The 12,676-nt window shown below is 42.6% G+C and overlaps 1 protein-coding gene across 1 annotated transcript in view; it reads left to right on the forward strand.

The window, feature by feature from the left end:
- The first annotated feature begins 8,693 nt into the window (after window positions 1-8,693).
- Window positions 8,694-12,676, forward strand: part of LOC141117281 (cytoglobin-1-like) — a 72,991-nt gene continuing 69,008 nt past the window's right edge. The window contains exon 1 of the mRNA XM_073610051.1: window positions 8,694-8,944. Within this exon, the coding sequence (XP_073466152.1) occupies window positions 8,778-8,944 (167 nt within the window). The 5' untranslated portion in view covers window positions 8,694-8,777. The remainder of the gene's footprint in view (window positions 8,945-12,676) is intronic.

Genomic DNA, 12,676 nt, shown 5'->3' on the forward strand with positions numbered 1-12,676 from the left:
TGGCATGCATTAAAAAGGGATCAACTCCAGAGATAAAACGATAATTCTCCCGCTCTACAAGACTCTGGTCCGGCCGCACCTAGAGTATGCTGTCCAGTTCTGGGCACCAGTCCTCAGGAAGGATGTACTGGAAACGGAGTGAGTACAAAGAAGGGCAACAAAGCTAATAAAGGGTCTGGAGGATATTACCGTATTTATCGGCGTATAACACGCACTTTTTTCCCCTTAAAATCAGGGGAAAATCGTGGGTGCGTGTTATACGCCGATCCCCGCTATTTTTGTGATCTATCGGAGCGATCGCCGCCGACATTCACATAGGGTGTATTTTTAAATATGGCGCCGCGGAGTTCGGAGGGACTCGGCGGTGCTCGTTCAGCTGAACGAGCGCTGCCGTGAACACAGTGACTGGGCGGAGCCGAGATACACATAGCCAAGGGTTCTCGGCTCTTCTCGGCGCCGTTCACAGTCCCGCCCAGTACCGCCATTGGACCTCTGTTATGTCCATCATAGGGACTGGGCGTGACTGTGAACGGCGCTGAGAAGAGCCGAGAACCCTCGGCTATGTGTATCTCGGCTCCGCCCAGTCACTGTGTTCTCGGCGGCGCTCGTTCAGCTGAACGAGCGCCGCCGAGTCCCTCCGAACTCTGCGGTGCCATATTTAAAAATACACACTAAACTTGTGTATGTCGGCGGCACTGGGGACAAGGCTGCACTGACCACTGGGGACAAGGCTGCACTGACCACTGGGGACAAGGCTGCACTGGGGCCAAGGCTGCACTGGGGCCAAGGCTGCACTGACAATTCTGCACTGGGGCAAAGCTGCACTGACAATTCTGCACTGGGGCAAAGCTGCACTGACAATTCTGCACTGGGGCAAAGCTGCACTGACAAGGCTGCACTGGGGCAAAGCTGCACTGACAAGGCTGCACTGGGGCAAAGCTGCACTGACAAGGCTGCACTGGACACTGGGGCAAGGCTGCACTAACAAGGCTGCAGATGAACACTGATGAGGCTGCATTGATGGGCATTTAAATGTAAGTTTTTTTTCCTTAAACTTCCCTCCTAAAAGTTTTTTTCCTTAAAATTCCCTCCTAAACTTGGGGTGCGTGTTATACGCCGATAAATACGGTAGTTATGAAGAAAGGTTGCGAGCACTGAACTTATTCTCCCTGGAGAAGAGACGCTTGAGAGGGGAAATGATTTCCATTTATAAATACCGTGCTGGTGAACCCACAATAGGGATAAAACTTTTTCGCGGAATGGAGTTTAAGAAGACTCGTGACCACTCATTAAAATTAGAAGAAAAGAGGTTTAAATTTAAACTACATAGACGGTTCTTTACTGTAAGAGTGGCCAGGATGTGGAATTCCCTTCCACAGGCGGTGGTCTCAGCGGGGGGGGCATCGATAGTTTCAAAAAACTATTAGATAAGCACCTGAACGACCACAACATACAGGGATATACAATGTAATACTGACATATAATCACACACATAGGTTGGACTTGTCAATTTTCAACATCACCTACTATGTAAGATACAAGTGATATTTCAGGCATTCCCTGCAACAAAAATGAGGCAGGCCCAGCAGTTTTCCTCATTAGTGCCCTGCAGGTGCAGCAGCTGATTGATAATTATGATACCACTCCCATTAGATTCACTTTCCCACATGGACACAGACAAACACACATTGATTTCTTTAGAATAACAAAAGATAGGAATCTGCAACAAAGGTTGTTAAAAAATCCTTGCAATGTACATAGATCACCCGGGGGGAATGTGTTTTTCTCAACAAAAGTGGAGTTACACTTTAATGATGTATTAAGGATTAGAGTTGTTTTGATTTGTGTAAGTTAAAACTACTTTAAGTTCAACAATAAAAAAAAGTGTCATGAAAGGAATGGAGGCTACCATTGACCTTTTTCTGAAAATACTAGTTGCCTGGCTGTTACGCTGATCTGCTAGCTCAATTTCTGTCTGAATCCTTGACCTCAAGCAGGTATGCTGGACTGTGGGCTGTTTACCTCCCTCTGAAGACTCTGAGGTTCCATTTCTGGACTTGCATCTTTCATTGTACTAGCGTTCCCCATTGGGTCGCATTGTTTCACCTTGTTTGATTCACTGTTACACACGTTTCCTTTGTCTCAATAGGACCTCTGAGCTAGTTTGCACTTTATTTTCATTCTCTATATATCTTCCGGCATAGCGTGTGAGGGCAAGCCACTTTGGGTTCTGGATTTTGTATTATTTTGTATTTAATAAAGTTTTGAAGGAGAGTCTGCTGTTTGCCCTTTGATTAGAACTCCTTTGCTTGGCTCTATCCCTTTTTTTTTGTTTATGGTCTGGATAGCCATAGATAAGTTCTTATCTGTATCTTTATTCCAACCAAAGCCAGAGGGCCAACATGATAGCATTTTCAGGTAGGAAATAAAAAGTGACATTTGAGACTGGTTATCTTCAAATATTCTGTGCTTGCATATAGGAACGTTTAATCATAACTTATACCTATAGCAAATGCTCTTGATGGTCATTCTTAAATTGATCAGATGAGATTGTGCTTTATGGGTTATAGCAGTACATGCTAGAAGTGCTTACTTGCTCAAAAAAACCTTACCGTACTTTGAAAAAATGTAGACTTGGATTTCAGCCACTAGGTAGCAATCTCAAATTTGCAAGTTTCCCCAAAAGTTCTTCTGAATATTGCAAAACAGTTGTGGTTTTGCAGCATAACTGGTTTTCTGCTTAATCATAACATTCAGACAGAAAAGGCTGAATGTAATCTTGATTTAGAGGATACAGACTATATGAATTGGCCTTTATTTTCTTTTTTACCCATCTTGTTCACCAGGCTGCCTTCCTAGCTACATATCTGGCGACTGGTAACTTAATCCTCTAAATGGCCTTGAATGCACAGTGTTATATTTATGTTACAAGCCCCATCTTTAATTAAGCTGACTGCATTTGTGCTTCGATGTATTCTAGCAAAAGAGAACTTTGTACAGGACTGAATGATGTAACGAGATGCCAAACCCCATAAAAAGCATAAGTCCCCCTGCACACTGGGCTGTCCAATGCACTGCAGCTGCAAGAAGCCTAAGAAGGGACATTTATCAAGTAAATTGGTGACAAATTTATATTAAGGTGACCAGATTTTTAAAATGAAATCCAGGGACGTATTTTTCTTTTTTTACTAGTAATGGCAGCAATCGACTCCTTGCCCATCTCCGCCGCTGCCTCCCGCCTCACAGCCTGTCAAGTCTTACTCTCTGGGCCCCGGCTTCTACTGGGTGGGGAGCAGAGGAAGATCACTCCACCAGGGAAGGCAAGGAGATAAACAGGCAGGCGGCTGGCAGGGACTTGAGCCAAGGCAGAAGAACATGCGAGCTGAGCTGAATGGGCATGTGCCGAAAACTGAAGAAATAGTCCCTCCGCTCCGACCAGCACATGATCATCAGAAAGGGGCACAGATAATGGAAAATAAACCCCCATAAGCTAGTAAGAGCGGCAGAGGAGGGGGGGTGCAATTCAGATTTTTTTTCTTTTATTCTGCATGGGCTGTCTTTGAAATTGCCCCAGCCCCTGTTCAAATCCAATCCGGGGACAAAACCAGGGACAGACTTGGTCCGGGGACAGTGTCCTCAATCCGGGGACTGTCCCCGGAAACCGGGGATGTCTGGTCACCCTAATTTATATGCAATAAGACTGCCTGTCAGTTGGCAAATCTCCCTGGACTCCCTTAGTCCAGGGAGATGAGGCACACTTTCTTTCAAAACTGATCTCATACACAATTAAACAGAAGTCAGGGGTGGGTTTTATTTTGTTGCAAGACAATTTTACAGCAGCCAAGGGAGAATTTTATATAAATGAAAGCGGTAATAAACCCAAAATCAAAAATGTAATATATTGCAGTTTACCATTCAGTAAATGTGGCTGTATTAGTTTTCTTTTTTTAGGTGTTTTCCCTCTCTTTTTTTCATATGGTGATGTGCCCAGTAACACACCTCCTGTATTAGAGTGCCCCACTGTGAATAAAGCAACATCTTTGGACAGCAGCACTGTCTGTCTGTGGGGAAGGGAGTGTAAGATGAACTAGCAAATTTGAATACACTAACAAATTGAAGCCAAACTCCAGATCACGCTTTATAATCAGTTACAGCAAACAGTTTTTTTTTTCTTTTGGGATAAAGGTTTTACATGAATAAAAGCTGATCATTATAAGCACATTTGCTAGTTTTAAATAATTAAATGAATACATCTGGAAGAGAGCTTGTTCTTTTGAAGAACAGACTTACTACAGAAGAAATAAAGCCTAAAAAGAAAACTATTGCAGCTATCACATCTAAGCGTTTGGTAAGCTGCAACTTAATTAGTTGGGCTTTTGGTTTTGGGCTTAATACGGCTTTGAAGGACATCATGATAAATCAAATTGCTCCTGTTTAGCATTTTTGCTTTGTGACAGAATTTATGTTCTCCCTAATTAATCTTGAAGGCTTTGGATGTTTTTAGAACTTAAAATAAGGTAAACTGAGTATTTTTTTTCTATCTGTTGCGTTTTTGTAACAGAGGGTTATAACTCCTGTCAGTTTTTTGCCATCTGTGTCCCATTGTGGAGATTACCCTTCACATCCTGTCTTACAGCTGAAACAGAAAGGGAGGAGAAACTCCTCAAAAGTGAGGGAATCTCTTGTCTACAGGGCCACCATAACTGACCTCAACGCTTCTCCTAGGGGGTTATCTGATGTGGGGAGGAGCCGCTAGAGCCGCCGGAGGACCCCTGAAGACAAGGTTTAGGGCCGTTCTGTGCCAAACGAGCTGCACAGTGGATGTAAGTATGATATGTTATTTAAAAGGAAAAAAAAAACGAACCCTTACAATCACTTTTTCAACTATAAACGTGTAGTTAGTGCTATTGGCAATGTGTTTAAGTTAAAGTGATTGTAAAGTCTCATTTTGTTTTGGTTAAAAATAATATGTTATACTTACCTGCTCCGTGTAGTGGTTTTTCATAGAGTGGCTCGGATCTTCCTTTTCTCAGGTCCCTTTTCAACTCCCTTGCCCCTCCCTCCTGTTGAGTGCCCCCACAGTAAGCAGCTTGCTATGGGGCACCTGAGCCGAGATGCAGCTCCCTGTGTCCATTCAGACACAAAGCTGTGACGCAGCCCAGCCCCCTCTCTCTCCTCATTGGCTCACTGAATTTGACCACAGTGGGAGCCAATGACACCACGTTACCGTCTCAGTCAATGAGGAGGGAGAGTCTCGGGCAACATCACTGGATAGAGATGGGCTCAGGTAAGTATTAGCGAGGGCTGCTGCACCAGGGATGTGCACCTGCCATAAACATTAAAAAAAAAGCCTAAGTCCTACCCCACCACTGGCTCCTACGACCTATGGTTCCGGAGATACAGGGCTCCTTGCACAGCCTGTCAGAAGTTACATACAGAGCGGCCAGTTTAACCACTTCCGGACCGCAGCACGCTGATATCGTCCTAACATTGATATACGTCCTAACTTTGAAAAGGAATATTGTTATTTTGGCAGCAGCTAGCTGCCATAACCCCAGTGTCCTCTTTTTCGGCCGGCGGTCGGGTTTCCGATAAGTGGTCTCTGCGGCAGATTCGCCGCGAGATCACTTTTATCGGCAGTGGGAGAGGGGCCCCTCCGCCACTTACCGGAGCCGCCAGCAGCGGCGGAGGCGAGCGGATCCTCTCACGTCAGTGGTATGGTAATGGGTGAGGGGAAGATGGCCCCCCCCGTCTCCATATCATTGCAGGCCGGAAATGACGTCAAAACGTCACTTCTGCCCATAGCTCTTAAAGGGCCATTTTTTTAAATGATCTTTTTTTTTTTTTTTTATTGTATTATAGTGTACATATGAGATCTGAGGTCTTTTTGTCCCCAGATCTCATATTTAAGAGGTCCTGTCATGCTTTTTTCTATTACAAGGGATGTTTACATTCCTTGTAATAGGAATAAAAGTGACACAATTTTTTTTTTTTCTTAAAAAGAACAGTGTAAAAATAAAAGGTAAAATAAATAAGAAAAAAAAATGTAAATGCACCCCTCCTCTGTAACTCAAAACATGCAACCTGTGGAATTTTTTAAACGTCGCCTATGGAGATTTTTAAGGGTAAAATTTTGTCGCCATTCCACAAGCAATTTTGAAGCGTGACATGTTGGGTATCCATTTGCTTGGCATAATATTATCTTTCACAATATATATAAAAAAAAATGGGCTAACTTTACTGTTGTCTTATTTTACAATTCAAAAAAGTGTATTTTTTCCCAAAAAAAAGTGCGCTTGTAAGATCGCTGCGCAAATGCGGTGTGACAGAATGTATTGCAACGACCGCCATTTTAGTCTCTAGGGTGTTAGAAAAAAAATCTATAATGTTTGGGGGTTCTAAGTAATTTTCTATCAAAAAAAACCTGTTTTTAACTTGTAAGCAACAAATCTCAAAAAGAGGATCGGTCCTTAAGTGGTTAAATACAAGCGAACACTCTGTTTGCAGCAGACTGAGAGGTTGAGCTCACAGTGCCTCTCCTCAATTCTTGTCAGAGGCACTGAGCTCAATGGACAGTTTGGAGCCTTGGGCCAATGGTAAAGTACCATTAGCCCCAGCTGTCCAATAAAAATACTGCAGTGAGAGGCGTGCTCCCTTCCAGCCCAGCCCTCTTAAAGAGGAAGTAAACCCCAATGGGTTGTACTTTCTCTTTTGCTCCCCACAAGGCCTGTAAATTAAAAGCATTATGGGCTAGTATGCATCGCATACTAGCCCATTATATGACACTTACCTGCAAACGAAGCCCGCGCTGTCCCCTGTGCAGGCCACGTCCATCTTCATGCCTCTTCCTTCTGGGGCCGTGGACTCCGGCTCTGTGACTGGCCTGAGTCGCGTGACATCATTCTCCCGTGCATGCATGCGGGAGCCGTCAGTCACGGCACATGCTGGGGGAAGAATCTGCGCGGTGGTCCGTTTCTTCACAGCGCATGCGCCAATGGAGACATCGGCGCACTACAAGTGAAATATCTCCTAAGCGGCGCATGTTTAGGAGATATTTCCACTATCTGTAGGTAAGCCTTATTCTAGGCTTACCTATAGGTAAAAGTCACTTAAAAGGGTTTACAACCACTTTAACTACAACGAAATACATGTGTTTATGTGTATAAGATTTACCCACAATCCCATGTTTTTCTCACACAGTTAAGAGGGAGAATGAGAATCTGTTTAGTTTTCCAGTCTGTTTGCTTCTGCTTCTCTGAGCTTTCACCCAATTGTGGTCAGCTATGGCAAGCAGGGCTGGGACAAGGGGTGGGCAGGAGGGGAGGCTGCCCTGGGCGCAATGATTTACTGTAGGTATGGGGTGCCTTCCTTCTGTTGCATGGCTGACAGGAGTAGTGACAGCGGTAGTGATTTTGACAAGCAAGTGACTGCTGGCCGTAGAATCCCCGATGAACAGGGGTGGGGGGGGGTGGGGGGCAGTTTTGCATCTTTGCCCTGGGCACTGGTTGACCTTGTCCCGGCACTGATGGCCAGGATCAGTTTATCCAGCAGCAGCTCATTCTCTTTCCCACATATCTGCTTGTTTCCATGACTGTCTCCTCACATGTATCGCTGCACAGAGTATGATGGCAGCAGCGGTCTCTGATCAGCTCTCTATTCCTGGGCAGCACAGCATCAGATAGCACCAGCAAACTCTTGCCACACACCACTGTTCCCCCTTCAATGCAACCTTGTGGTGCTCTCTCTGTCAGCAGCTCGGCACAGGAAAATGGTTGTCTCAGCAAGTGGTCCCCACAGTGGCTTCCTTCCTGCATTCTGCAGGCTGGTTCCACAACCAAACTTCCTTTCTTCAGCAGCCTAGTTCACTGTCCTCTTGCTCTGTGGCATCAGCCAATTACCGTTCTCCAGTCCCAGCCACGATAACTGTATTGGAGACGCTCCATAAGCGGGCATTACAAAGTGATCTCTTTAAAGATGGCTTTTGTACGTCTGCATTAATTAATATTCAGTTTAACCCTATCCACACTGCAGAAGGATAATACAGCACCATCAAAGGAAGCAATTCCACAACAGTTATCAGCTACAGTCCAGGTTACACACTTATTGCCCTGCGGTGTACTGGAAAGAAAGACACAGGCACCCTTTTTGGACCAAGATGAGGGCTCGTTTGTGAAGGGGCCCTTGGACTAACTTTTTTTCATATGATTATAAGCAGTGATTTGTTTGTTTACAAAAATGCAGAATAATGGTTTAATGAGTTTAAATATGAATATAGTTAAGCAGCATTAGAAATGTATTTGTGTTTGTTTTTTAATTGGAACTAAGTTGAGTAACACTCCCAGTGTCAGGCAGATTGTTTGCATTGCAAGTGACATATATCACTGAGCCCAGAGTGACATGGATGCTGTCAAAGAAGAGCTGTTTTCTCCAGGGTGACAGTTTGGTGTCTTGCTCAGATCTTTCATTAATAGGTTTTATTAGCACATTTTCTCCTTCCCTGCAGCCAAAACAGGCACAGAACATCTGAGTATCTATAGTGGGCACAAATTGCCTCCTCCTCCTTTTTGCACAACAGATAAGTATCTTCTAAGATCAGCTGAAGCCTAAAACTGTGTATGTGTCAATTACCAGTGGCAAAGTAGCAAGATTTCAAGACTTTAGACTCAAAAGAAGACAGTCTGTTGCCGATCCCTCTGAGACTGTACAAAGAGGACTCATAATGTGCACTTTTCCAGAATGCAAACTTGCTTGCTGAATCTCCATTAATAGGTGAAGTGATGGGTTCTAACATATCAGGACTGAGAAGACCTTCTGTGGGCCATGCAGAAACTGAACAGTCAGTACCCACTCTAGAACTGTCTCCACACCAGCATCAGTTGCTTGTTGAATCTTGGACGCTTATCCAGCAGGACATTGCTAAGATTGGAGTCATTATTTTTATCAGGTAAGGCTGACCTTTTTTTTTTCTTAAACTCTACTCCGCTCACTTTTTTTAATATTAAACCCAGAAAGCATAAACAGGCAATATATGCATTGCATTCCACATTGCAATCTGATTTTACAATGTGCAAAATGTATGCTGAATTGTACAGGAATCCTGTGCATGGAGGTGCTTATAATTTAAGTTATACACATACAGTATAAATCCTGTATAATAATACATATTGAATAAGTGTGTCCGCAAATGTTATCTATTTAGACATACACAGGTTGTAGATATATAACTGAATGTGTTCAAATAGGACTATTGTTTAAATGCATTTGGAAACAAATGTTACTAAACACAAATAGTACATACACTTCAAACATTTGTTACGCATTATCCACAATGCTTATCCTGTGATGTTTTTACAGTTGTTTCATGTATAAAAGAAGTGACTTACCCCACAAATTTACTGGCTTAGCATACCAGCCCACAGGTCGGTTTTCCGTGACCCACTGCCATGCAGCTGCAATCTTAAAAGCCCTATATTACTGGGGGAGAAGCTTTGAGAAAGGGTATAAAGGAATCCCAGCTGTGGAAAAAAAAAAAACTTGTACGAGGGCACAAGGAACCCCATAGGGGGTGGGGTGTCTCACCAGGTTTCTTGCTGACATTGATGGGTACAATTCCACTAAATATTTCAGAGATAATCACCATGCTGGAAAAACATTTCTTCTCCAAACAAGATCCCCACACCAAGCTTGAAAATGGAAGTGGAGCAGACCTGTGCACCCACAGTGAGGTTTTGTTGTAAAAGAGGACTTGGCATTAACAAAGAAAACCACCAATGTTTGGTTATATCTTTAATATCAAAAGTAATAAGGTATTGTTTAACAGGTGTATAGATGTTTATTATTTACACTGCAGGGTAAGGGGAAATGGTTCATAGGGTTCCTTTACAAGTTCATCCGGGTGGGTAAATTGTCCACAAAGTACCCTAACCATGTCTGCACCCTGTCCTGGACAATAGTTGAGCCAGGTAGCCTAATGCTTTGAAAGGCTTGCCCTTTCAGCCAAGTGATGAAAGACATTCAAGAAGTTATCATTGTGGCAGGGAGCCTCATGCTTGGTGCACTCCTGTCATGGAGAGATCAGACTGAACAAACATACAATATCACAGGAAATCACTAAAAATAATAGAGATTTAATAATTAGATAATACCCCACGCAGTGGAAGTAGGTAAAAACTTGGATTAGATTGTATAGAACTGCTGTCCCCCCCCCAGAAGCAATCACCACCAAAGTGGAGAAAGCTGAGCTGTAAAGGAGTGTGTGGATGGGTGTGGCACTGTTCTGATTGGATGGTATTCTACTCACCTCTCCGAGGTGACCGAGATGGTTATGAGTATTTTTACCTCAAATTAAAATAAGTGAAAAAATATATATGGTGCCTTATAAAGCAAAAAAACTAAAAAATGATGTTGTTTAAACAATGACGTGTTTGATATGGTGATCATACATTGTTTCTATTCCATATAGTAATATTATATTCCAGTGTCCAGCACCTTATGTGTGAAAAAAAAACAAATTAATTATAAAACCACAGTAATAGAAAAAATCCCATTAATGTGCACATATGGCAAGTAGTGCTAGCGAGTAAATCCTCTCAATGAACAAAGTTAATTAGTGTAGTCTTACTAATTTTAAACATACCAAAACAAAAATAAACATAAATAAAATTGTTCAGTGCAATCTTCTTAATAATATTTTCATTGGTGACAGTGATGATTAAATCTTGTGCTCTTATCGTGCAGACACTCACCAACTCCTTTCACCCCGGCAGGGGTATCAGGCAGTCACAGTCTGTGCCACTGTGCGGCAACTCCTGGCAGTCTCAGGGTCGTGTTGATGTTAAGCATAGGAGAGAAGGGATGCCCATAGCGTAAAAACGTTTTTTAACATCTTTATTTAGCCAAAGAAATAGAGCGGTACTCACATATTAACAGCTCAAATCAAGCAAGAAAGTATCAAATCGAACCGTCAAACAAATCCTGTGTGTTTGGGAGATGATGCAAGACGTAGGTTAGGCCACGCCCTACGCGTTTCATCATTGGACATCTACGGGAGCGTGACCCTTGCTGCACCTCCCACCCTTATATACTGTGCGGTTATCGTTCCGCACTTGGGCTCTTAAGTCTATTGGTGGCCATTTTGCTTGAGCTTGTTGCAGACCGAAGTCCGTTGGCGGCCATTTTGCCTATGCTCAATGTGGACCGAAGTCCTAGCTTCAGCTATATGTACTAGCATATCACAGATAAAATCGTAAATGGTGACACCACGGCTCCAATCTTCAAAACTTAAATGGTGCCACTGCTACTTCCTAATTAAGGGAGTAAAAAATGTGAGAATAAAAAATAAAAAATGTTCCGCAAGCTTAATATGGGCAAAAACACTCAGAGCGCCGCACAGTATAACCAGGTACTTGTCGGCGGTTATACACAACAATATATAAAACTATGAATGTTTAATAAAGTTAAAATTGGCAATTACAGGTTAAAAATTATTTAAAAAATAAAATCGAACTAAAATTAATGTGATAATAAATTTAATAACGCCATAAGATATAAAACCCCTAACTACAGGAGGGACCACTAACTTTTTTAAACAGGAAATTATTTTTGAGTTAAAGCGGAGTTCCACCCACATTACAAACTTTGCCCCATACAGATCATTTTTGCAGGCTAAAAACATGTTGGCAGTTTCTTTTTCCCTTGAATGTACCTTTCTTTTTAATGCCTTATTCGTTTTCTTCCTGTGTCCCTTGCCGTGAGGTACGTCATTTCCGGCATCACATTGGCTCCTGGGAGATGACTGTCATCAATTCCAGCAGTCAATAGGTATGACTGGCTGGAAGCATCTCTGCCATCACTATGGAAACCCAGCCAACATGCAGTGGAGCCAGCCGATATCCGACTGCACATGCGCAAGATCGGGAGGTGCGTGCTGGGTAGCCAGCATGCACAGAATCCCAGAAGACAGACACAGCAGCTTCACATCTCTAGAGCCCACACTCTCTAGATGTCCGTGATGTACAGAAGAGGAAAAAAGTTTTAAATGCTGCACAAAAACAGAACAGAGGACAGTTTTGAAGATATCTAAATGTAAACGAACAAGCGGTGACTATACCAGGGGTAACTTTATCTAAAAAAAAAAAAAAACGGCCGGAACTCCGCTTTAAGCAGTAATTGTATTGTGGGAAAATTGAAGTATGGTGCAATATTACTTTTTCAACTGCAACTTAAAGCAGGTCTAATTTTTAAAGACTAAATCTAAAGCTTGGTGAGTCAATGTTTGAAAATATTTACAAGCTTAGAAGTGCTCATGTAATATAGTGGGAGAACTGCTGTAAAGTAAAATAATACCTTCAATTCTTAAAGCAGGCCTTCACCTAGTAAAATGGCTCAGTGGGTCAGTCCTTAAATTGCATGGGAAATTTGACTTTTAATAATGCCTGATATTTTCCTTCCTCTATAAATCATGTGGTGTTATCACATACTGTATGATATGCCAGGTTTAGGATGCAATAAGTGATATTGCTGCTTGATGAAACCAGTCCCATGTTCTTTGTGACAGTTAATAATCACTCACCTAGACTTGCAATATAAATCAATTCAACATATTTTTAAATGCAATAATATTTTATTAAATTGGAATGCATAACCAGTTTTAGTGCAGTGTTTGGTTGTAGTGAAC

Source organism: Aquarana catesbeiana, linkage group LG13 (assembly GCF_042186555.1).
Source record: "Aquarana catesbeiana isolate 2022-GZ linkage group LG13, ASM4218655v1, whole genome shotgun sequence".
Lineage (NCBI taxonomy): Eukaryota > Metazoa > Chordata > Amphibia > Anura > Ranidae > Aquarana > Aquarana catesbeiana.